Raw genomic sequence first — 27182 nt, forward strand, 5'->3', positions numbered from 1 at the left:
TTATTTTTCATCTTCTCATTAAATTTGAGGCCAAGTTTCTATTGTCATCTGTACTCCATTATTGTCAATGAGAAGCCCATGGAGTGTCAAATTTCTTTCTCTTTGTTTTTCATATTCTAAACTTTACCATACACATCTAGGTGATAATATTTTTCCAGCACATTTGAGATTTCTTATGATTATTTGTCTAAGGTTTAACCTCTATACTTCTTTTTTTTTTTTTTAAAGATTTTATTTATTTATTTGACAGAGAGACACAGCAAGAGAGGGAACACGAGCAGGGGGAGTGGGAGAGGGAGAAGCAGGCTTCCCACAGAGCAGGGAGCCCGATGCAGGGCTCGATCCCAGGACCCTGGGATCTTGACCTGAGCTGAAGGCAGACGCTCAACGACTGAGCCACCCAGGCACCCCTCTATACTTATTCTTGAAAACTCTCAGTCTAGTTTATTGCTTGTTTGTTCATTTTTAAGATTTTTATTTATTTATTTGTCAGAGAGAGAGAGGCAGGCAGAGGGAGAACAGGCACCCCACTGAGCAAGGAGCCCGATGTGAGACTCCAGATCCCAGGATCCTGGGATCACGACCTGAGCCAAAGGCAGACGCTTAACTGACTGAGCCACTCTAGTGTCCCTGTTTGTTTGTTTCTTAAATACTGCCTCATAATTCTCTTTGCTGTCTTCATCCGAAACTCCTAGTATTATACATTGGAACTTTGTTTTCCTTTACTATATATTTTAATTGTTTTTGTTTATCTTTGGTCTTTTTGATGCATTCTGGCTAGTTTCCTCAGACTTATCTTCCAATTTACCTACTCTGCATTCAGTTGTATCTAATCTCCTTTTCCCCCAGTTTGTTTGAGATCTTAATGTCAATTCTTAATGTCAGTGTCTATGTTGTGGCTTCTGTTTACTAGGAGGTGAAGTTTTCCATTTTCCATTTCAGAGCAAGCCCTGGTTTCATGCCAGACACCTAACTCTAGTAACATCCCCAATGAATTCTTGTAATTGTACACTTTCTCCCTTTCTAGGGCTAACAAGCTAAGATACCAGGTTCTGGAACCTACATTCTGCCTTATGCTCCCTCTGGACTTCCACATCAGCTTGCCAATTTGCCACTTGTGCAAGTGCATTACAATCACATGGAAATATAAAGTCTATTGGGGGAAAACTTATAATTATATCAGTAGCAGAATACATATAATTCCCTAAACTCTCATTATTCTAGAGTATGACACTTAGGATGCACAGAACTCTACAACAGAGTTCCAGTAGAAAGGAATCCTGACTCCCATAATGTTCTCTATATTTCCAGCCTCAGGGAGACAGGGAGCACAGAGAGTACCTATACAAACATGCAACAGCGAAAGCTCACCAGCTGAAGATGTGACTCTGTTAAAAAGGAGACTCTGAAGTTTAGTAGCTGTTGCCAGTTTACATTCTAGTGCTAAGTCTTATGTACTGAGCCAACCATTTTCTAAAATACAGAAATCAGTGCTCAGGTCCACCACAATGTGTCTCCTCATCCTCTAAACTTAAGCTCATTTTTCTCATTAGAAGGCATTTTTGTCAAAGCAAAACGTTCATAATTTCTACACCTAAATTTCTTTTCTTATAATTAGATAACTTTCATGGAAAAAATTAGACAGTGGAGAGAATTTTTTCACTAAATGAAATGTCTGTTATATCAATTGTTTACAAAAGGATCTATAATATTTTGATGCCTGGAATTATTTCAAGGTAGTGTTTTCTCTTATCTGGAAAAGTTAAATATATTGACATAATTATCATTTAAATGCCTGCATATAAAGTTGGGACTTGCTGAGATATGAGGTGATGCAATATGTATTACAGAAATTTAGGTACCAAGTTACCTGTAGTATATCGATAAAGGGTTTTTTTTTTCTTTTCTTTTTTTCTCTCTTAGCTTCAGTGTACATGAGAAATTTCTAGTTGTATTTTACCTCATTAGCAAGTTTCAAACACATTTTTAAATGGTGCTGTAATTATCCATTTTGGTTTTAAGACTATGTAATTTTATGTGGCAGAGAGAGAGAAATATCATCATTTCATATTTCTGTTTCTGAATGAGCTATAATTTCATATGCCATATGTGATCCTTTCACATAATTTCTTAGACTGTATCATGAAATGCTAATGATTAGATGAAGTACATTTAAGAAAGGAAGACTTGGTGAGAATGATAAAAGGGCATTTGGTTTATTGAAGCTTGCCCCTGGTAATATACTGCCCCACCCCCCAGGATAATATTGATTCTAATTGCTTTTTAAAAGACCTTGTCTCTTTGCTTCAGTAATTTTGCCAGATCAGTAAATAAGTCATTCCCTAAAATTAACCCTGGGTCCCAGCCTATAAAAGCTGTAATCAATTTGATAATTATATTTATTTTGACTAATTAATATTTTTCTTACCTTAATAGTATTTACCTGGGAAAGTGACTACTTATATAAGATAAATGTTTATTTATAGATGATTCTGGGGGAAGGCTGATTGACATGTAAGTGGTTAGGCTGTGATATCTGACTTATCCAGGATGTCGACATTATATATAAGATTAACCAGGAAGTTTCTAAATCTCTACTTTAAATTGCTTTACCCAGCAGATGCAGTTTACCTTGGAAATGCGACTCTCAAATTTAAAAAGACACACAAGGAATGTGGGATTTTCCTGCATCTAAAAAACTCTTATTAAATACTGATCATTAATCATTATGCTAAGCCCTGGCTGCAATGTTTTTACTATATGAATAAAGTATGACAAATACTACAGCCAATTGAATGCACATTACAATGTCACACATTAAAAGGACAAATGTCCTATATTAGAATTCCACTGTACTATGGAATAGTACCTTTAAAATTGCTTAACCTAAAAAAAAATTTTAAAAATAAAAAAAATAAATTTGCTTACCCTAACACATTTGCTGTTACCATATGTCAACATGCATTACTACAAAGCTGATTATCCTTTAAGAAATTTTTTTCAAAGTCCTAGTAAAGGGGGCCACTTTTTTTTAGCATTCTCTCACTTTTATTCATAAACATGACATAAAAATCCGAGAAACTGTAAACTTATAAATTCTAATTGAAGATCATTCCTACTTTTTTCAGCATTCTGTGAAGAATTAAAAAAACGATTTGTAAAGACTAATTAGTAACAATCATATAATTTCTAAGAAATATATGCTTATTACCATAAGCATGCATATCTATACAAAATAGGTGAGCAAAAGAAAAGGAATCAATCTTACAACTCTGCCATAGCATACAGCCAAATAGATTAAAAACAAATCATAAAATGATTGACATTTTATAACTGGTAAGTTACTAAATAGACTATCGTAAATTATTTCAAAATATTCAATTTTAAAATTAATAGAATGCCACAGCCTTATTTATTTATAGCTATTACCTTGTATGAAAGAATATGCCCTAAAGGTATCTGTACCCTGTTTAATGGAATAAACATATAATAACTTTTAATTATTCTTATTTTATATACTAAATCTCATAACATTAAATAAACACACTTTGACTCTACAAAGCAGAATGAAAAAATATTTACAATAGACCAATAACTTTTAGGTTTTACAGTTAATTTGAGAATTCCAGCTTTCTTTTGAATTTATACTTTCAATCTAACCATATTAGATATCAAGTTGACATACTATTCATGTATTATCCATGTTCTTTCCATTTAAACTTCAGCGGGCTGGTCATTCCAATGAAGATGGTGAAGTGATCGTGCCTGGAGTATAGCTGCAGAAGCCGCACAGTAAAATACAATGACTATTTCAAGTCACTGGAGAGTATTCAATGTAAAAAGCCTGGATGAGATATGATCCTTTTTTTTTTTTTTTTTAAGATTTTATTTATGTATTTGACAGAGAGAGAGAGAACAAGCAGGTGGAGCAGCACGCAGAGGGAGAAGGAGAAGCAGGCTCCTTGCTAAACAGGGAGCCAGACGCAGGGCTCTTGAGGGCTTGCTTGATCCCAAGCCCTAGGATCATGACCTGAGCCAAAGGCAGACGCTTACCAACTGAGCCACCCAGGTGCCCTGAGATACAATCTGTTGTAAAAAAACAATATGTTTTTTTAAAGATTTTATTTATTTATTTGAGAACGTGAGAGAGAGAGAGAGCATGAGTGGGGGTTGGACAGGTAAAAGCAGGCTCCCGCTGAGCCAGGAGCCAGACTCAGGGCTCAATACCAGGACCCTGGGATCATGACCTGAGCTGAAGGCAGATGCTTACCCGACTGAGCCACCCAGGTGCCCCAACAATATGAGTTTTTATATTGACAATGATTCAGGGCATTTGTTAAATATGCAGTGCTAGGGGAAAGAATCCAAGCAACAATTAGTTTGTGGAGAGAGAGGTTGGGGTTCAGCCCTGGCATCGTAGCTCAAATAAGAACAAAGGCATAGAAAGAAGAAACATCAGAGAAATAGTCCCCAAAATGTGAAGCAATATTCCTGTGATAATTGCAGATACATATACAACATGTGCGTATGCGGAGACTCCAAGAAACCAAGACAAAGCAAAACAGGAAGACAAAAGAGCTAATAGAGATTTCAGAAGCCAGGAGACACTAGGAATCAGAACTGGTAAATGCTTCAATTGATACTAGAGAAAAATTTGTGTTTAGGAATAAGAGCTACATCCCAGGAATAAGGGGAAAATGAAACAAAGCAGTTCTAAGAAAATCTAACTAATTTAGGTAAATGAAATTCCATATATCTACAAGAAAATAACTCTTTGGAGGAAGATGACATAAGCAGGGACTTCTGTAAGTGTTTATACATAATCTTCAATCAATAATTCCAAGGCAGGCTTCTAATTGGAAAATTACCAAAACCAAAAGGGAAAAAAAAACCCAATAAAAATACCTAGATATGATGTTGATATTAGAATTATTAGAAAAGAGTTTTGAAATGATCATGATTAATGTTTAAGAACATGTGGGAAAAAAGTAGAGAATTTTAGCGGATACCAATAATGTGTATTTAATAAGTCACATGAAAATTATACAACAAAAATATTTCAATGCTGAAGTGTGTACATAATAGCTTTAATAGACAAGTTATTAGAGGATAAACACAGTGGAAAAGATTATTGTACTAAAATGAAAGTCAATAAAAATATGCAAGTTAAGAAGAGAGAGATAAAAATAATAAGTAAACACACAAAAAAAGAATAATAGATTTATAGTACACAGCTAAAAGACCTAGCATGCATGCTTTTGCACAACCAGTAGAAGTGATAAAGTAAAATAAAAGAAATATTTGAATAAGTGCTGACCAAAACTTTCTAGCACTAACAAAAAATAGCTTAAAAATTCCTTATAACTGAAAAGCAGATTTTTTTTTTTTAAGTAAGTAACTCTTAGGGGCACCATAGTTAAACTCTTGAATATCAAATTCAAATAAAAATATTTAAAATAAGAAAGATCCATTAAAGTAGAATAAACTAATCTACAGTGAAGCAATAATAAGACTGATAACTGATTTTCAACAGACAAGAGGGTGGTCAGCAGACAATTAAGTTGTATAATTTATTACTAAAATAAGAAAAATCCTCCAAATTAGAATTCTACTCCTAGTGGGAATGCCATCTAAAAAAAGCAAGCAAAATTATAAGTTAAAAAAAAAAAAAGGAAAGAATTCATTGACAGTAGACCAGTACTAAAAGGAACAGCAGAAAGGGATATTTTAAGAAAATTTAGAATTTCCTTTACAAACACAGCAATACAGGGAAGAAGAAATACCACCAAAAAGGATAAATTATTATTGACTTAAAAATTATCATTTACTATTTAACACAACAAAAATAATGACAATTTTATGTAGGGTTTAATATATAAGATGTCAAAATAGCAAAAAAAAAATCAATGCAATGGAGTTAAACAGTTTTAAAGTTGTTCCATTTGTTTCAAATGATAAAATTATAATTTAAGATGAACTAAAATAAATTATAATATCTAGAGCAAATACTAAAGAAAAAAACAAGTAAAATAAATTGTTACTGAAGGAGAAAATGAAGACAGTGAAGAATATTACTAATTCAAAGAATGTAAAAAAGAAGAAAAAGGGCAAAAATTAAAAAAAAATAGCAAGATGGTAGACTTGAACAGAAATATATCAGTAATTAATTGTACGTACATTAAATAAAAATAAGCAATAGATACTGTGAAACCAGATTAAAGTAAAACAAAATAATAGCAGAAACTTAGGTTAGTGGCCCATATGAAACTTTTTTTTTTGCTCATATGAAACTTTTAAAAAATAAAAATAATATACTTTGAAAGTAAAATGATGGAAAACATTATACCATCTAACCATTAATCAAAAATAAAAAAAAGTCTGGTGTGTTATATAACAGATAAAATGGACTTAAAGTTGTAGATGATTATTAGAAAGATGTTCCACAATGAAATATTTTCAATCCAAGAGGACTATACCTTGCCTTAAATCTGTGTACATCCAGTAACATGATTTCAAACTATATCTAAAAAAAAACCCCAAACCAAAAGAAAATAAAAGGATAAATAGAACAATCCAGTGAAACAGTGGGATACATTAACATATATTTCTCAATAGCCGACAAACAAAATTCTGTATGGATATAGAAAGTTGAATGTCACAATGAATAAACTTGAACTAATTTACATGTGTAGAAAACTAAGTATGAAGCTGTAGAATTTACCTTCTCCTAAAGTACATAAGGACACTATCTCAATGAAATACATACTGACATTTAGAAAAACCCTCAGCAAGTTTCAAAATACATACCTGTAACCAGACTAAAATGATATCATCTCCCACCTGTCACAATGGCTAAAAATAACACCGGCTGGAAAAACCGATATTGGCGAGGATGAAGAGAAAGGGGAAGGCTCTTACACTGTTGGTAGGAATGCAAACTGGTGCAAACACTTTGGAAAACAGTATGGAGGTTCCTCAAAAAGTTAAAAATAGAGCTACCCTATGATCCAGCAATTATACTACTAGGTATTTATACAAAGGATACAAAAATACAGATTTGAAGGGACACATGCACCCCAAATTATGGAACGAGCCCAAATGTCCATCACCTGATGGACTGATGAATGGATAAAGTGGTACACACACACACACACAATGGAATATTACTCAGCCATAAAAAGAAGGAAATCTTGCCATTTGCAATGATGTGGGTGGAAGTACAGAGTATTATGTTAAGCAAAATAAGTCAGAGAAAGACAAATACCATATGATTTCACTCATATGTGAAATTTGAGAAACAAAACAGATGAGCATAGGGGAAAAAAAAAAAAGAGAAAGGCAAACCATAGAACAGACTCTTAAATATAGAGAACTGAGGGTTGCTGGAGGAGAGGTGGGCAGGGTTGAGCTAAATGGGTGATGGGCATTAAGGAGGGCACTTGGGTATAGTGTGTAAGGGACTCACTGAATTCTACACCTGAAAATAATATTACAGTGCATGTTAACTAACTGGAATTTAAATAAAGACTTGAAGAAAAAGAAAAAATGAACTAGATATCATTTTTAAAGTACACTAGAGAAATGTCAACTTGCTGGTAATTAAAACATACACTTCACATTTTGATTGATCAAAGGAGAGGCTTTCTTGTTTTGTTTCTTTCAATTCCTGTTTCAAATAAAATATTAACGCTGAATATATTAAATGCCATTTAGATTTCTTTTCATGAAAATGTAAATAATAAAGTGAAAATAATGTTCTTTCCTCTAAAATATTTTGCTATCAACGAAATCATAACAACATCAATATATTCATCAGTTGTTTTATTTTTCACCAACATTAAGATTTACTCAGTGCAGGTAAAACATCTGTAACTCTTAGTATTATAGAAAGTAGTGCCATCTATTGAACTTTTAGGCCTTGATCCTCCAAATATTCCACAGCATTATATCAACTATGAATAGGTTATTCATTCTTACTTACTCAAAGGCAATTGTAAAAATACAGATCCTTTCATTTAGAGTACAGAAAGTCCGCTTTGTGAATTTTCATGTAAGTTAGTGATTTTTATGTGCGTATTATTTACACAGAATAATGGAGGTCAGTGACTTTTTACCTACCTAAGAATAAATTAAGCGATAACTGCAATATTACTGTAACATAGTTAAAACCAGAAAAGGGCATTGCAAGAATCTTAAGAAGTGGAATACATTCCTTTCAAGAGAAGGAATAATATGGGGGAATTTTACACCCCAAGATTTTTCTGTGAAGGAGAACTGGGCATCAATTATGTCCTTTGAGTAAATACTCAATATAGAAGGGCTGATTTGTTCTTTCGCTCTGAATCTTGCAAGGGTCTCCCTTTCTTAACATTTTCCTGGCCACATGTATGCACTATGTAGAACTGAGCAGTGGCCATCCTATTCTTAGGCATGTACCAACCGGTCTTTATTCTGCCCTCTGTCTCCCTGACAGTGACAGGCAGCCTACTTCAGCCTGGATCTTTATTTGCCTTTCATCCTAGGTCACTGGGTTTGCAACTACCTAGTGTAAAGTCTTCATAAAGGAAATTATCGGTCTAGTTCATTCCCTAGTTTTCAAACACTTGTTCAGAGTCAATTTATTTCAAATTAAAAAATACAGTGATAACATGAAAGTACAAGATATAACAAACTGATTCACTTCCTCGGGGCATGGTAGGTTACAGACAAAAGAAAAAGGGGAAAAATGCTTTGAAGGAATATTTTTGCAAAGTTTTGTGTGCAGATGTTTATGCTAGAGTTGATCATAGTAGTGATATAAAAACAATGGCTCTCTGAGACAGGTGAAATGAGAAAGAAGTCAGAAGGAGACATGTAAAAAAGTCACATCTTAAGAGAAACAAACTACTGGATCCATTTGATGACTGGATATAATCTTTACATAAGTTGAATTCTATAAAGATTTGTGCATTTCATGGTGCTTCATGAACATAAGTCCTCATAATATATCTCTTTTCTCGCCAAGCATTTACAGTTTCCCATTATATATGTAGCCATTTGGTGAGTTATGATGCTTAGAGGTAAATTAAAAATAATTTACTACAAGCCACTCTTGTCAAGATGACACTAATTATTCTGAAAGCAGCATTGTGTTTAATGCAATATGAGTACAGATTAAAGTATCTCTTAAACAAGTCAGAGTGTAAGGTTCTGGGTGCGTACTGACTCTGCTTCAAAACTCTAAGTGCATCTCACAATGTGGCAGGGTTGACATCTGCCTGTCATTCTGCATAGACTGCTCCTGACGGAAGAAAGGTAGACCTTCCTAGATACGTTGAGTTCACTCAGAGAGTGTACATTTATTCTGTTTCCCCATCAGGTAAGATAAGAGTTTTCACCATAACCTGATGTTTCAACAATAACCCTGTTATTAATCAAAAGAATAAAATTAGGAATAATTTCTCCATATTTATCACAAGTACAGTTTTCTGTTGATTTTTAAAATCAACTTTAATGGACTCATAAATTTAAACATTAGTTTATGGAGAAAAGGAGGGAGAGAGTGAGAGATGCTATTTGCATCCTGATCAAGCATTATTGAATCTTTGTAGTGTACCCTTAAATTTCATTCTATTAAGAGGTGTAATATTAATCTATATCTTTCAAATAGCAGCGATAGTATCTACTTGAAAATAAGGTAGACAAGTCGCCTTTGTAAACTGTAATACAGTTTATGTTCAATTGAGGTTAGCATTATTGCTCATTAAAAAAAATCTTTGAACTTTAGTGTCTTTATACTACATAAGAATAGCATTAATAGAGTGGTATATGTGTATGTGCACATTGTGTGAACTGAGTGATGAAATAAATACACAAATGCACTGTAATTTGTAAAGTTATAAAATTGAATTTTGTGGTTTAATGTAATGTGAACTTATCTATGATTTATAATAAACCTACTTTCTTCATAGAACAAAGGCCACATGAATGAATCAGGTCACATAATCTATCTCTAGAACCAATATATATATTTTAAAGATTTGCTTATTTATTTTAGAGAAAGAGAGTGGGGGGAGGGACAAAGGGAGAGAGAGTCTAAAGCAGAGTCCACGCGGAGAGCAGAGCCCAATGCGGGGCTCAATCTAATGACCAAAGAGTTGATGCTCAACCAACTGTGCCACACAGATGCCCCATCTCTAGAACCAATATTTTAAACTGATGCTACCTAACTATGAACTTGACTTGTATGTCTTTTAACAATGGTAGTTTGAAAGAGTATTTAAATTCAACTCATCCACTCATTCATCTAGCAATCATTTATCAAGGGCTGGGCTCTGATCTGAACACTTATGGTTACAGAGACAATTTAAGCATCATTCTTACTTAAAGAGACTTATAATAGTAGAAGTCATATGTACCTATGGAAATAAATATAACATGAAAGTGCCATGTAACAGAAAACAAGAATTTATTAACTCTTTAATTCTGCAACAAATTTCAGAGAAAATTATAACAGGACTTTTAAACAGAGAAATGTGAATATGGAAAATTCTGGGTTGAATTAAGAATGTGTAAGACTATTATATTTTGGGAACAGGCAGTATACCATTGTGGCTAGGCCTGGAGTGTACCAAGAGAAATATTAAGAGATATAGTGGGGGAAAGTATTTTACACAAACTTGTGAAAAGCCTGAATTGACAGTTTTTAAACATCATGTGTCGAAAGGACATAAGGGATAGCACCCCTACAGGATTTTTATGATAATTAAAGATTATTCTATAAAATGTCATCCACAATTTCTGCCACATTAGAAATACTGAAATGTATTTCTTTCCCATTCTGATGATGTCATAAACACCATTTTTTCTTCACACTCAACAGAACTGACAGCTTCTGACCCTGAATTGCCTGAAAGTTTGTGCCCTCCATTTACAAGGTTCATATTCTACTGAGAGCAGACCTTATTGTATTAGCTGCACCTTGCTGTGGGTTGTTTTGTATGTGCACACGTGTGTGTGGATGGGTGGGTGGGTGTGGAGAGCATCCATTCTTAACATGATTTTGTTTTTTTTAATTTCAGTCACCAAAAGCACATATGCAATTTTTTTTTTTTTTTGCAAGAGTAGAATGTCAGGATCAGAATGTATTTTGGGTATCTCCCTGTATACCTTATTAACACATAACTGCTTTAGCAAATGCAAGATATACTTAGTGGTACTTAGTACCAGTATATCATTTTTAACTATAATGCCAACTGAAACACATATTTTTTAACACGGTGGCAATTATCTACCGGGTTCAGGAGACAATAAGCAGAGTGATTTCTTTACTCTTGTGTATAGAAAGGAAACCATATAGCACAAACACAAAATATTCCCATTTAAGTTAACAGTAACATGACATCATATACTTAAGTATTTCATTTTGTTTTATGCAAATAAAGAGTAATAAATGTAAGTCATAAGAAACCAGTACATACTCTGAGGAAACCGTGGGGGGTTGTCGTTGACATCAGTCAGGGTGATGTTGACCGTTGTCGATCCAGAAAGCCCACCAACTTGTCCAGCCATGTCTTTGGCTTGAATGACCACTGAATAGTGTTCTCTGGCTTCTCTGTCCATATTATGTAAGGCAGTTCTAATAACTCCTATAATACATATTTAAAAAAAAAACAGTATGGATTATATATTAAATGAGAAATAGCACAGATATACCTTTTTTCTTTCTGTTTTAAGAAGTGCATTTTTAAATGAAATACTTTCATGAGAAAGCCAGTCTTCTGAGACAAACACTGCCTTAAAAATGTTACTAAAACCGGGCGCCTGGGTGGCTCAGTTGGTTACGCGACTGCCTTCGGCTCAGGTCATGATCCTGGAGTCCCTGGATCGAGTCCCGCATCGGGCTCCCTGCTCGGCAGGGAGTCTGCTTCTCCCTCTGACCCTCCCCCCTCTCATGTGCTCTCTCTCATTCTCTCTCAAATAAATAAATAAAATCTTAAAAAAAAAATGTTACTAAAACCATGTCATCGAATCCTTTGTTTTTTTTTTTTAAAGATTTTATTTATTTATTTGACAGAGATAGAGAGAGAGAGCACAAGTAGGCAGAGAGGCAGGCAGAGGGAGAGGGAGAAGTAGGCTCTCCCCTGAGCAGGGAGCCCTATGCGGGACTCGATCCCAGGACCCTGGGATCATGACCTGAGCTGAAGGCAGCCGCTTAACCAACTGAGCCACCCAGGCACCCTCAAATCCTTTGTTTAAAACCACAAATCCCAAAACATTCTATTCATGGCAATTAAGAAGCCCATTAACCATGAGAGATGATGGATTCTGAAAAACAAACTGAGGGTTCTGAGGGGAGGGGGGGAGGGTGGGTATCCTGGTGATGGGTATTAAAGAGGGCACATTCTGCATGGAGCACTGGGTGTCATACACAAACAGTGAATCATGGAACACTACATCAAAAACTAATGATGTAATGTATGGTGATTAACATAACAATAAAAAAATTTTTAAAAAAGAGACTATGGACTCTGAGAAACAAACTGAGGGTTCTAGAGGGGAGGGCGGGTGGGGGGGATGGGTTAGCCTGGTGATGGGTATTAAAGAGGGCACGTACTGAGTGGAGCACCTAGTGTTATATGCAAACAATGAATCATGGAACACTACATCAAAAACTGATGATGTAATGTATGGTGATTAACATAACATAACTAAAAAAAAAAAGAGGAAGCTCATTTCTTTGTGTTCCTTAGGGTACTTTGGAGGGCAGCTGCACAGCCCAAGCTTGCTCCTCTGCTGGATTACTAAATATTTCACAAGTTGTGCTCCTCACAAGTGTCAGATAAGATGATTTGAGGAGAGGTTAATCTTCCTCTTTACAGAACAATTTACATAGCTTCCTGACAGGGTTGTCAAAGTTTGATGATGGAAAACATTGAAGAATTGTGGGTACTTGAACAAAGATTGTAGGCAGGAGTCATTTTAACATTTATCAGATTAAGAAAGTCACTGTTTTTAAAAGGATATAACAACCACAATAAGAACTAGATCTAAGTACCTAAGCAAAACAAAGTGATGAAATTGATTCCAAAAATACCAGGTAAAAATCACATTCTTGATTTCATAGTGCCAAAGGACACATTAAAGGTACTTTTTTATGAACTAGTACTTGGATTCAATAAAGATATAAAAAAATGTTATGTGTTATATCTCCATTTGTATCAAACATAGGTGCATATAAATTAGATAGCTTTGTCAGTAGAACCTTAAATTTAAAAACTGGAAACACATTTTCCAGAGGGTCAGGGACTATTACCTGAGTTATAAAAAAAAGTCCTCATGTAGATGAGCTATATTATAAATAAGTATATGCATATATGTATTTACATTTATTTTATATATGCATATAAATATATAATATAAACACATTTGCTACTCCATACATAGGTCAACATTTAACAACTACGTTTTTTTACTTCTTAAAAAATATTTGAATGATGTCACTTTTTAAAAAAAATATTTATTTGAGAGAGAGAGAGCGAGCAAGCACAAGTACAGGGAGGGGCAGAGGGAGAGGGACAAGGAGACTCCCAGCTGAGTGCACAGCCCAACGCAAGACTCGATCCCAGAACCCTGAGATCATGAGATCCTAGGACCGTGAGATCATGACCTGAGCCAAAGTCAGAGGCTTAACCTACTGAGTCACCCAGGCGCCCCAGAGATCATGTCACTTTTTGAGAAAGGCACCAATGGCTTCAACCAAACACACAATTGATTAGTTAGTAGTGCAATTCATAGGACAATGCCGATTATAATAACTGCCAACTACAGAGTTTAACAAACATTTTTATAGACAGTATATTGATATAATGAGAGTAAATAGGGTTGCATATTCAAGTTAAAAATAGTCTTTTAGAAGTGGAAAGGATTAGTCAATCAGTTTGAACATAGCACACTGAAACAGTATTTTTTTTTACCAAATTGATTGTATGTGTAATGACTTTGAGAGGAGAGCCTCAGGAACCAGGAAAATCGATCCCACAACTTTCAATATTTGTGAATTTTTAATTGAGGGAGTTCAGGAAAATTTTCCTGAAGCTAAATAAAAATGAAAATTATTCTTATCAAGAGAAATTATAATAATATGGTAATAAATGATTCAACTAATTCATGCATACAAAAAAGCCTCAAGCATCCTCATTAAAAAGAGAAATGTTTTATCACATATGATAATTGTATAAAAAGGAATTGAATTGATGCAGAAATGAACAAGCGAGGAATTTATGAAAATATTTTATGAAAGAAACATATATTTTCTAATATTTGAAAAAAAATAAAGATGCTCTAAAAATAATACATTATAAATGGGACTTGGCTCTGGTGTGTAGAAGTTTGACATTATTGTCCAGGATAAAGGTTTACAATGAAATCATTTAAGTGTTATTTGCTAAATATAAAAATATAACAGTAAAATCAATCATTACAAAGTGAATGATAGATATATTTATACAATTCGAATGTTATTCATTTAAGAGAATCAGAGAAGAGAAATCAGCACAAGCCCTGTTTTAGAGTATGAATTTCAGTAATTTCATTCCATTGCCATTATATCCCTTCTTTTATAGTAGAGTTACATCAGACACAAGGGGAGAAGAAACTTGTCAGCCAAATTTGCTTATGGAAAGAAAACAGTATGTCCAGGGTTGATACATATTTCTCAGAAATGATTACCTAAGAACCCATTTCAACTCACAATTCTCTTCAAGATGGTTCAGTGGATGTGCTTAGCTATGACTTCCCCCAAAGGCACATAGGTAACTGGAGAATGCTCTGTCAAATTGTCATAGGAATATGATCCCAGTATACAATAATCTCCTTCTAACACATTTCCCAGATGCTTGTAAGTGGGGTAGCCTAGAACACAGCTGATGCCCAGTAACTTATTTTTTCCTTCTAAATAGACTTTTTTAGAGCAGTTTTAGGTCCACAGCAAAATTGAGAAGAAAGTACAGTTATTGTGAACCCTCTCCCTATTCCTTCTCGGAGTACACACACACAGCTCTCCCACTATCAACATCCTGCATCAGAATGGTGCATTTGCTGTAATTGATGAACCTATATTGAATCTCATTATCACCCAAAGTCCTTAGTTTATATTAGGGATCACTTGGTGTTGTACTTTCTATGGGTTTGGACAATGATGGAATATATTCATCATTATAGTATTGAGTAGTTTAACTGCCTTAAAAATCTTTTCTGCTCCATCTATTTATCTCTCCCTCCCTCAATACCTGGAAACCACTGATCTTTTTACTCTTTTCATAATTTTGTCTTTTTCAGAAATCATATAATCGGAATCATACAGTGTATATTTTCAGATTGCCTTTTTCACTTGATAATAGGTATTTAAAGATTCTCAATGTCTTTTCATGGCTTGATAGCGCATTTCTTTTTAGTGCTAGACAATATTCCGTTCTTTGGATATACAGTTTGTTTATATACATTCACCTACCGAAGGAAATCTTGGTTGCTTCCAAGTTTTGGTAAGTATGAATGAAACTGTTATAAATACCTGTATACTGTTTTTGTGTGAACATAAGTTTTCAAATCCTTGAATAAATATCAAGGAGCATGATTCCTGGATCATATGGTAAGACTCTGTTTAATTTTGTAAGAAACTGCCAAACTGCCAAAGTGGCTGTATGATTTTGCATTCCCACCAACAGTAAATGAGACTTACTGCTGCTCCACATCCTATCCAACATTTGTCGTAGTCAATGTTCCAGATTTTGTCCATTGTATTAGGGGTGTAGTGGTGTCTTGGTGTTTTCATTTGCATTTCCCTGTGTATATGATGTTGAGCAGTTTTTCAAATTCTTATTCCCATATGTATGTCTTCTTTGATGAGGTGTCTGTTAGGTCTTTTGTCCAGTTTTTAAATTGGGTTATTTGTTTTCTTACTGTTGAGTTTTAAGTTTGTTGTATATTTTAGGTAATAGTCCTTTATCAGATTTGTCTTTTTCGAATATTTTCTGCCAGGAATGACTTATCTCCTTATTCTCTTAACAATATCATTCACAGTGTAGAATTAAAAAAAAATTGGAGTCAAGATTAACAATTAATTTCTTTCACAGTTCATGACTTCAGTGTTATATTTAAAACATCATTGCCATGTCCAAGGTCATCTAGATTTTCTCCCAATTCCTTGTAGGAATTTTAGAGTTTTGTGTTTTATATTTAAGTCTCTGATCCATTTTGGGTTACTTTTTTTTTTAAGGGTGTAATGTCTGTGTCATCTTTTTTCCTGATGAGAGCTCTCTTCCTGGCTTGCAGGCAGCTGCCTTCTCACTATGTCTTCATATGGCTTTCCCCAATTTGTACACAAAGATAAAAAAGGGAAATATGGTTCTCTTGTGCTTCTTATAAATCCACTAATTCTGTCATGAGGGCCCCACCCTTATGACCTAATTTAAACCTAATTCCTTTTAAAGGCCCCATCTCAAAATATTGTCACTTTGGGAGTTAGGGTTTCAACATAATGAATTTGGGGGGGTACACAAATATTCAGTCCATTGATGATTTAAAAATTTCCCCCCATAGATGGAGACCAAAGAAAGAGGCTGCCCACTACAGATTGTTAGGTGGCAGTTTTAAAAAGCAAAGGAACTTACATATAAGACTGGCCTTGGAAAGCTGTAAGATGAGTATATCTCCATACCCACTTACAAGAATGTTCTCTAAAAGTTTATACAGAGGACTTAAGTGGTTTCAGTCATAAAAACAGTCTAGATGGTCTCAACAACATACTGCTTACTCAGACTGCTTTCTTAAAAAACTGCTTCCACTATGGGATAGTGGGTAGAAAGAATATTTCAAAGACAAGGGAGGAGGTGAGGAATCTTTGATTGCCTGGGTTCAGCTTGTAGGTCAACTGGAGGTCATATCCTCTTAATGACCACCCCCAACAGCCATAACAACTCCTTCAGGTGAGTCCAGTGCAAGTGGGTGCAGGCCATAGTTTGAAAAGACAAAACTCAAAAGATGAAGCGCTGCCACTATGTATTTATACATTTCTTTACTTTTTATCTCCATCTTTTCATGCCAATAAATGAGTATACATACGGGGATACACACATGCACACAGACAACGAATATATACATTTTTCAAAACTGTGAAGCCTAAACTCATGTAAAAAGCTTGGATAGACTATATTTGCACAGTCCAAGTAAGAAATGATGTTTGTTTGGCTCTTTCTGCCATGTATCAATCTACCCAGTGGTTGTACTGTAACTTACTTTTGCCTTCCAAATAAACTTGATAAAAAGGACATACCTACCACATGGTCTTTTCTTTAAGTAAATTAAAAAAAAAAAATACAGAGCAGCTAAATTAATTACCTAAAATTAGTTTATTGTTTTTTTGTTGTTATTGTTGTTGTTTGTTTATTTTTATTAAAAACATGCTAGGTAACTGGTAATACCATATTCTGAATGTTTGTTGGATAAGCTTCACTAGTAATGTTTACTTCAAAAATTTTAACCGGAAAAGTTGCCTCTTATTCTCTTGTGAAGCTGGGTTGAATCAACAGGATGTGATTACCCTTGTATCATTTTGTTTTGTTTCTTATTACCTTCCTGGTAAATGATTGCAGGTGCCCCACTGCCTGAAAATTACCTTCTGACTACTGCTTCCCAATCACCTTGATATGTAGGGGCTTGTAACTGGGAATTACTCTCTGCTGAATACAAGTTCGTAACATTGAAAACTCATCTGTGGTTATAAGCATTACTTGTTAGAACCCGGCTCACGGGCCTACCATATGTTTTTTTCCCTGACTGACAATATTCATATAGAGCAATATATCCTGCAAAATGTGTTCTTGCATTTTTACCCACTAAAAAGAATTTAAGATGGAAATGTACAAATCTAGTTCCTTAGGTAATACTACACAAGACCACAAAATAAAATTCCTAAAGGTTAGAACAAATAAACCAGCGTGCACATTCAGATTACTACAGAAACAACCAAGGTCCACATGTGCATTTACAAGAGAAACGGGCATGCTTTCTTCCATGTCTAAACTACAACACACTTTGTCTCCTTCTTATGTTTCTTTCTTAATTTACTCCATTACTCATTCATTCATTTAAAGTCTATCATATCATTATGTAATGTATATTAAAATATATAGGAGTCCCCCCGTATTTCTCTAATGAGGTACAAGGGCCACCTAATAACAAAAATCACATGGAGTGCCAATTATCATGCAAATTTAAGGAAGCCACCTTTGATCTACTGAATTAGAATCTGGGGGAGTGGGTCAAAGTATCAGTTTTTGTGACAAGCTCCTTCTGTAATTTTCATGAATGATCAAATTTGAGATACCCACCTAGAGTTGAGAAGACAAGATATCTGTCTTCAAGATGCTCATATTTCATTGGAAGATGTTTCTTTAAAATAATATGAACACTGAGAGACTTGAAATGTTTAGAAGTTTCATTAATCATTTTCTACATGATGACACTTAAAATCTAGGCAGTAAAAATTCAACTTTCTAACTGCCTGACTGTGGTGTACTAGGTATCTGGCAGATTCATTATATTAGCTATTCAATTGTTGTTTGTTTCATTATTGAGTATATCATATACGATATCTATTCAGCTACATATTCTAAATTTTCCCTACTGACTTTGTAAGGATTACGGGGTTTCCGTAAGTTCTTGTTTATATTGAAAGCAAAAACATTTAGGTATTAAATCTATATATATCCATCAGCAAGACAGCTCCAGAAATATATTTTCTTCATTCATCACCAATTCAATGTATGTTGAATGTGTTTCTGCTCTGTATAAAATGTGAGATATAGAAACATATAGGACAGAGCTTGTGACATTAGAATTTTATGATTAGGGTATTTATTGATAGGGAGGTACATATATAAATCTGCAAAATTAAGCAATACAGAAAATATATTTTATTAAATGGTAAACAAAACCCAGACATCAGAGGTCATAGTTATCAAAATGGATGAGTATGATCAAAGAGTACTTTATGGTGGAACAGAATATTTGTAGATTATGGAAGCATGAACGGAGAAATAGGATATCCATGGAAAGGGGATCTGATAAGAACAAAGGTGAGGATCTGGAATGTGCATAGCTGTATAAAGAAAACTGGATTTCTTGGAAAATGATTGTTGGAGAATAGTAGAGATTAGGTACTCAGTGATTAAAATACTCTCTGAATATTTCTGTTTTGTTCCTCAAGTGACTGAAAGTTTGAAAAGCTCTGTTGCTGCCCCTGTGGAAAGTGTGACTAAGCTTCACTACTTGTCAGATGTTGTTACTGACTGTGGCTGAGCTGTTGAGGTAATCTCTACAGCTACATTTAGCACATTTGAAACTCTAAAGTTCCAGTGGGTAATAGATTACTTCAGATTTTATTTATATTTTTGTTATACAATTGATTTTATTTTTAAGGAAAAATATATAATATTCTATAAAACCCTGGCATCCCAGAATTAAAAGAAGAACAAAAAGAACCCTCAACATATTTAGCTTCAAGCTATGACTCATGGAATTAACAACCATAAATTCATGAAGGAAGACATTTTTATGCTTTAGTAGGAAGATTCAATTTTTCCTCCTCTCTATTTTTTTTCTCTTCCTATCATTAAAATTGATGGTGAAGCATTTTATTTCTCCTGGGGAGAAAAAGAAGGAGAATTCACATGTTTTGAGTATGAACTATGACTCAGGCACTCCCTTCAGGTATAGATCTCATATATTTTGCCCATACACTCGATAGGAGAAAAACCTCAAAGCTTAAGTCACTCTCCCCAGACCAGAAACTTGCAAAACTTGAAATATAATCCAGGATTTCCTGACACTAAAATCCTAATGCTACAGTGGCATTATCTCAAGGAATTAACCTTGTGGAGTCTATAGGAAAGGGTTGGCCTGTTTTGAAAGAGAGACAGGAAGAGAGGGCAGGGGGAAGGGAGTTGGGGAAGACAGAGAAGATAAGGAGAGGGGAACATCATCACAAAAGTAGGTATTACCCCCTCTGTGGATTTAGAGGCATAAATCAGACAGACTCAAGGAGAATACAGTTGCATTGATAAATTGTTAAAGATACTTCTTACTTTGAATGGTTTATTTGGATTTTCTTTCTTTTTTTTTGCATTTTGTTTATTTTTATATCTGTTATTGGTGTTTCAATGTAAGCTATAATTTCAAAAGGCCAGTCTTGCTAGTGAATATATTTAATAAGCATACCAATAAAATCATAGGGCTGCCAGGACATTTGTGATGGCCAAACATTCTACACATTTTCAGGCTTTCAGCATAAAGGGATTGCAAGAATAGAAAGGATAAGAAAACTGTCCAAGGACAGAGAGGTATGAGATAGCCAACATTTAGTCTGTACAATTAGAATTCAGACTCTGCTGTCATAATCACTTCCCTGTGATTTTCTGATTTCTTGTGAGTTCAGGGAAAATGCTACAAAAGAGGCTGAAATGGATTTTGGAAAGATGTCTACATCTTGCCACTGTGTTTCAAAAGCAATCTCTGGTTGCCTTGGCCTGGTTGGGTTCTCATAGCATTGGAATCCAAGTTCTGAGGAAAATCAAGATGTCAGACAAATCATGGATAATTCTGGGTAACTGAAAGATATGACTCCAAAAGCTAAAGATTGAGTCTTTTTTTTCTTAATTTGAGAGAGAGAGAGAGCACAAGCACGAGTGGGGGGGAGGGGCAAGGGGAGAGGGCGAAGCAGACTCTTCACTGAGCAGGGAACCTGATGCTGGGCTCCATCCCAGGACGCTGAGATCATGACCTGAGCCAAAGGCAGATGCTTTACCAAGTGAGCCACCCAGAGACCACAGGACTGAGTCTTTTGTACAACAGAAGAAAGACTGATAAACTTAGAAACCAAAGATTCATCTTGCTCCTAGTGGACAATAACTGTTTATGTTCTTCTTTTTGCAGGGAATCAAATATCAGTACTACTAATCAGGGTTGAACTATGATTGATTTGATGAATACAGTACAATGGAAGTCACATTATAATGCAATTTTATCCCTGGACTTAAGAGGACTGAAAACTTCTACCTTGATCTTTGAGTAAGTAGTTTAGCTACCCAGCAAAAGGGACCACATAGAGAAGTCCTGAGATAGAAAGGGCAAGAGATCCATCTGAGATCCTCCAGCTCTTCCCACTGAAGCAATAGGCATATGAATAGACACATCTTTAAACATCCACACAAGTCCAGTTGTCAGCTGAATGCTACCAAATAACCAGGCCAATGCCACATGGATCAAAGAATTGCCCAGACAAACCCTTCTCAACTGCCTGATTTCCAAAATTACTGCTGTTTTGAAAACTCTGGGTTTTGGGGTAATTTTGCTACACAACAATGGCATTCAAATTTGGAATACACACACAGAGATACATATACATACATGCATACACACGAACATGCAGACACATGCACACATGCAGACACATATAATACATGCATACACACATTTATTACTCATAGTTGGCTTTCTAGATCTACCCCAACACCATTAAACCAAGACTGTGTATTTCCTAAATATTATTTTTTCTTCCCTCTCTCTCACCTACCCACCCAACCCTTCTTGCCAGAGCTGGAGTGCATATACACATACATATACAGAAACACATATATTTCAAATATTTCAGTTATGGTGCATGTAAATATATTTTATCAGTCCAGGTAAAAATAGTATTTATAGAATAAAGAGAAGAGGTAAAATGAAATTGACCTCCATATGACTGATATGCAATGAACACACAGAATATAACTTCCTATAAATAATGGAGTTTTAAGATTCTTATCATTTGGAAATTTGTACAGCCAGCATCTCTAACGCAAAAAGAACAAGAAGAGATGAGATCAGAATAACATGATTGGCCAGATTATTTAGGACATGCACATTATTGTAAGACCTTCAAATAAATGAGATGGGAAGCGATTGGCAGGTTTTGAGCAAAAGAATGACAGGATCTCATCTGTCTTAACGTGACTGTTTTGGCTGCTGGGTTGGGAAAAGACCGTGTGGAAGAAGGTGGTATTAAGGAGATAGGTTAGGAGATATTTACAATAAATTTAGTTAGAATATAAGTGAGGAGATGCGTTGGACATTGGGTATGTCTTGAAGGTAGTGTTTTGTAATGAGATCTGTAGTATGAAAGCAAAACAGGAATGGAGTGTGACCCAAGATTTTGGATAGATACAGAAAACTGTGGGAATTTTGTGTGGGGAGTGGTTGGAGTTCAGGAATTTGACTTTGGACATGAGCTGTAATATGTTTCCTAGACACCAGACAGAGAAGTTCAGCTGGCACATATTATGTTGGTGTTTAGAGGAGCAGTCCAGACTAGCGTTATAAATGTGGTCAGCATAAAGATAATATTTAAAGCCATTAAGCATGATGAGATTAGCATAAGGGATGAGTGAATAGAAGAAGCTCAAATATCGAACACTGCCCTATGTCAATGAGTTTGGGAGAAAATATGGAAGCAACACATGACCAGTAATCATTGAGTAAAGAAGAAAATCAAGAGAGTAACTTCCTAGAAAAATATTTCAAGGAACAGAAAATTATCCAAGTGACAAACACTGTTGCTAAGTCAAGCATGATGTGATCTGAACAGTGTAGGAAACGAATTGATGTCAGGGACATCAAAATGGGAAACACGGCAGTCAGATCTAAATTTACAGTAGATATGAAATGAAGGAAAGGATATGTGAGACATTTTGGAGTAAGTTTTTAAGGGCAAGATTACTGATTGAAAGTGGGCTATAAGGGAAATGGAGTGATTCAAATGTCACTTGAGTATTTGGCTTAAGGACTTGGGTCAGTGACGAGTCTCTCTACAAGATTAGAAGTATAATATAAAGATCAGTGAAGAGAGTGTTAATTCATGGCTATATTGACTTTTATGTGCTTAAGAGCTATCTATGTGAAAAAGACTAATGAGTGGTTGAACACATGGCATTCAGTAGAAAGGTCTGGGTTGGCAAATCAGGATAATATTGATAGTTATAAAGAGATGGATGGATATAAACTCACTCTTGCCCAACATAATGAAGAGAGTACCACTTACTACAATTAATGGCCTGAATTGCTCTTCACTGAGTCTTCATTCTTTACATTGTATACTAAAATATTAATAATCAGGACAGAAATTATTTTTATTAAAAAGAAGCAAGTGTGATAAAATCAACATTTCTAATTTTAATGCATATAAAATGATAAAAGACTATTTTTTAAAAAGATTTTATTTATTTGACAGGGAGAGAGACATAGCGAGAGAGGGAACACAAGCAAGGGGAGCGGGAGAGGGAGAAGCAGGCTTCTCGCCGAGCAGGGAGCCCGATGTGGGGCTCGACCCCAGGACCCTGGGATCATGACCTGAGCTGAAGGCAGACGCTTAACAACTGAGCCACCCAGGCGCCCCATAAAAGACTATTTTGACTGAAAATAACATTTCTTTGTTTCTTCTATAAATGTAACTATTGGATGGGCAGACTTAGCAGAATTACTCCTTTGTGTTAGCAAAGATATAATATATAAGTCAGGTTTAAACAGAAAGTATGATAACAGCTGGACTACACTGAATTTTCCTCCAGCAAATTTGGAGGATTTTTTGCACAATATAGGGATCACTTAGACACTCTTAGGAAAGTAGACAATGTGTCCCAAAAGTGAAAGAAAAACATTGTAGAGGGAAAAAAAAAAACCTAAGTGGTGGGGAAGCAGATTATTTTTAATTTTTTTCAATTACTGATGTAAACAATCTATTCACATCTCACCTCTGCCATTCATGTATTAATTATCAATGTGGCCCTTCCTTTGTCAAGCTATATCCTACATGACACCTGCCAACTAGAACTAATACCTATAAACCTTGTCCTACTGTAGATTTGTATTTTTAATGTTGTTTCTGTGTTCCATGAAAGAGCATACAGAGTTAGTAGGAATCCATTGTTTTTTGGTTTGTTGTTTGGTTTGTGCATGTATATGTGTTTTGTTTCTGTAGCTAAGAATGCTCATATATTGTGAAGTGGATCAGGATCCTACAGTTTGAGATTACTTTCCAATTCTCATCCCAAGACCTTTCTTTAACCAATAATTTGTCATTCAATACTTTCTCATTTTGTTTCTTAGCAGGGGGACAGGGCAGAAAAAAGAAGCACCTAAGGCGGCCTATGAAGTAAATAGAAAAATACTGCATTAATCAATGTAATGTATTGCAGACTGAATATAAAGATCTGGTTTCCTGAAAATATTTTGGAATTCTTTGTATAGAGTTATTTATAATTTGAAGAGTGATTTGTATTAGAGAACAAGACATAATCAGAGAAGGATATGGAAGGATTGAACTAGGAAGGAAATTAACATGGCAAATGATGGTTGAAGAACAAAGACCAAATGAGGCATTGATTTAGTTATTTGGAGACTTTTTCTATTAAAACAAACCTAGAAATCATATCACTTTTGTTGATTTAGCACCTTTCGCTGCTTATTTCAATGCTGTTCACTCTTAGGTTTCCAGAGAAACTATAAATGTCTTTCCACTGATTCAAGTACCATTTGTCAAAGTTACTACATAAGCTCACTAGGCAAGAGTTTACACATCTCGCTTGGCAGTATTTCCCTTCCAGAAATAACTCTAAAAGGAATTAACTAAAGAGAGAGCACCAAATGTGAGCACAGGTAAGCCATAAGCCTGAGATATTTAATGCATATGGATAATTGAGAAGGTGTATCAAGTTGGGATTTTGGCATATTCTCAGTTAATTCAGAAGCAGCAGAGTAATATAAATGAACATAAGTTTTTTCAATTTTACTCCTTCTTACGTCATTGAGTTTCAAAATGATTCTACATTTGTCATTTTTTCTTTGTTTTTTAACAGAAATTTGTTTACTCAAATCCTTGATTTAAAATATTTTTTTACTTCTTAAAAGAATTAAAAAATAATTTTTTTTTGTTACTTCTTAATATCTCCTTTGTAGTAACTTTAGCAAGGTCACTGGACCAGCAATTTCTCAAACTCTGAGGCTATTTTTAAGTTATAGTCTGGGTCAAGAAACTTTACTAGATACCACAAAAACATTCAGAGCTTTGTTGAAGGGCTTATAAAGTGTCTTAAGGAACTTACATTTTATCCATAAAAATTGAAGACAAGATAATATTGTCTTTTTTAAATACTGAAGAGATACAGATAATAATCATTCAATACTATGTTTAAAATCACTCAGAGATAGTACCACATGCTGTTAATATCATTAAAATTTATATTTGTTATGCACTATTTAAAAAATATCTCATTCAGCCATAAAAAAAGAATGAAATCTTGCCATTGCAACAACATGGATGGACCTCAAGCGCATTGTACTAAGTGAGATAAGTCAGAGGAAGACAAATTCTGTATGATCTCATTTATACGTGGAATCTAAAATAAAACAAAAACCTCGTAGATACAGAAAACAGATTGTTGGTTGCTAGAACGAGAAGTAGGGGGTGGGTGAAATGAAGGGAGTTATAAAATAAATAAGTCATGGAGGTGTAATGTACAGCATGGTGATTATAGCTACTAATACTATGTGTTATGTATTGAAAGTTTCTAAGAGTAGATATCAAAAATTCTCATCACAAAAAAAAATTTGTGACTATATATGGTGACAGATGTCAACTAGAATTACTGGGGTTGTCATTTCATGATATATACAATGTTGAGTCATTAGGTTGTATAGTTAAAAATATTATCATGTTATGTGTCAATTATACCTCCCTAAAAATAAATTAATATTTCTTATTCTCCTTTAAAATTTTGAAAAATTTACTGTTTCTTTTGAACTTCATTTTTTGATCATCAATTACATGCTTTAGTCATTGGGATTTTCTCTTAGCTATATTTGTAGACTAATTTGCAAAAAGGACATACTTACTTTGGTGGTGTGGTATGGTTGAGGATCTAGGGGTCTAAAGTCAGTTGCCTACACTCAAACCTTGGTTTCACCATACTCTTGCCTAACTTTCTTCAGCTATAACATGGAAACACCAACAAATATTTGATTTGATTAATGTGAAACTGCATTACTTAATTCATGAAAACATTTAGAACAATGCATATTACATAGCAAATTCTCAATATAGTTATCATCTGCCTTTTAAAAAAAACCACATTTCTGTTTTACAGTTTTGTTCAAAGATAAGCATGTACTCTTTTTTTTCCAGAGCAAATATGCAAGTCAGAAACTTCACAGTTCAAGAAGTATCCTCTGATTTGCATTTTCCCCTAGAGAATTTAGAATAGTGAGCTATTTGTTTTGCTTGCCTCAGCATTGGCAATATCTCAATCTGTAGCTCCAGAGGTTTGCGTTTTTTGTTTGTTTGCAATTCCAAGCAGAATTGCATCTCCTAACCATGTTTCCTACAGGTTCTCATCCAAATGTGCAGTTATTTTCCCTTCGTTCTTTCTGATCTTCTGGCTGTTGTAAAAGCCTCTGTGCTACTTCCAAACCCAGGACCCTTTCCTTTAGACAGTTTCCTTTAATCCTAACTATATGAGCAGGACTTTATTATATACTGTCATGAGTCTCATTTATCTCTAATTTTGTGCATATATACATAATTATGAATACCTTCCATGTCCCGAGCATTCTGTTAAATATGATTTTTTTGCCGTTGTTTCACTTAATCACCTTGTGATTCAGGTCCTTACTTACCAAAATTTAGGTCTATAGAACACTTAAAAGTCTACTATTTTCAATCTTTTTTTCTTAATTTGGGCACCATCAATTAGGGAAGAAGGTGAACTTTATTGTCCGTGTCCCAGCCTCCCTGTGTTCTGAGCGCACCCATGCCTTTCTATATGCATTCTCCCCTTGACTGCTGGCTGATTCACAGTAGGCTGCAAAGATTGCTCTGATTGCTGGCGGCCTCTAAGTAAAAGAACACAGTGATGTCTTAAGTACTGGCCAGTGCAGTGTATTCATCTATACTGCAATAATTGGTCTCCAGTGTACTTACCTAGGTCCTCACTCTAAAGCATATTAGAAAAATTCCTATATATCCTAGTCTCTGTGATGTCTCTTTACTCTATAGTAGGATTATATATTGCCTTCAAATTTTACATTGCAGCCCTGCCATCAAACAGAATTAA

General features: G+C 34.7%; 1 protein-coding gene across 2 annotated transcripts in view; it reads right to left on the minus strand.

Moving 5' to 3' along the window:
* The window catches only part of CDH18 (cadherin 18), a 403581-nt gene that overhangs the window by 92953 nt on the left and 283446 nt on the right, over positions 1-27182 (minus strand). For both annotated transcript variants that reach the window (XM_006726862.3, XM_031018262.2), the window contains exon 5: positions 11460-11627. In XM_006726862.3, coding sequence (XP_006726925.1) covers positions 11460-11627 — 168 coding nt within the window. The remainder of the gene's footprint in view (positions 1-11459; positions 11628-27182) is intronic.

This window comes from Leptonychotes weddellii, chromosome 7 (genome assembly GCF_054177405.1).
Source record: "Leptonychotes weddellii isolate Sample4059 chromosome 7, ASM5417740v2, whole genome shotgun sequence".
Taxonomy (NCBI): Eukaryota; Metazoa; Chordata; class Mammalia; order Carnivora; family Phocidae; genus Leptonychotes; species Leptonychotes weddellii.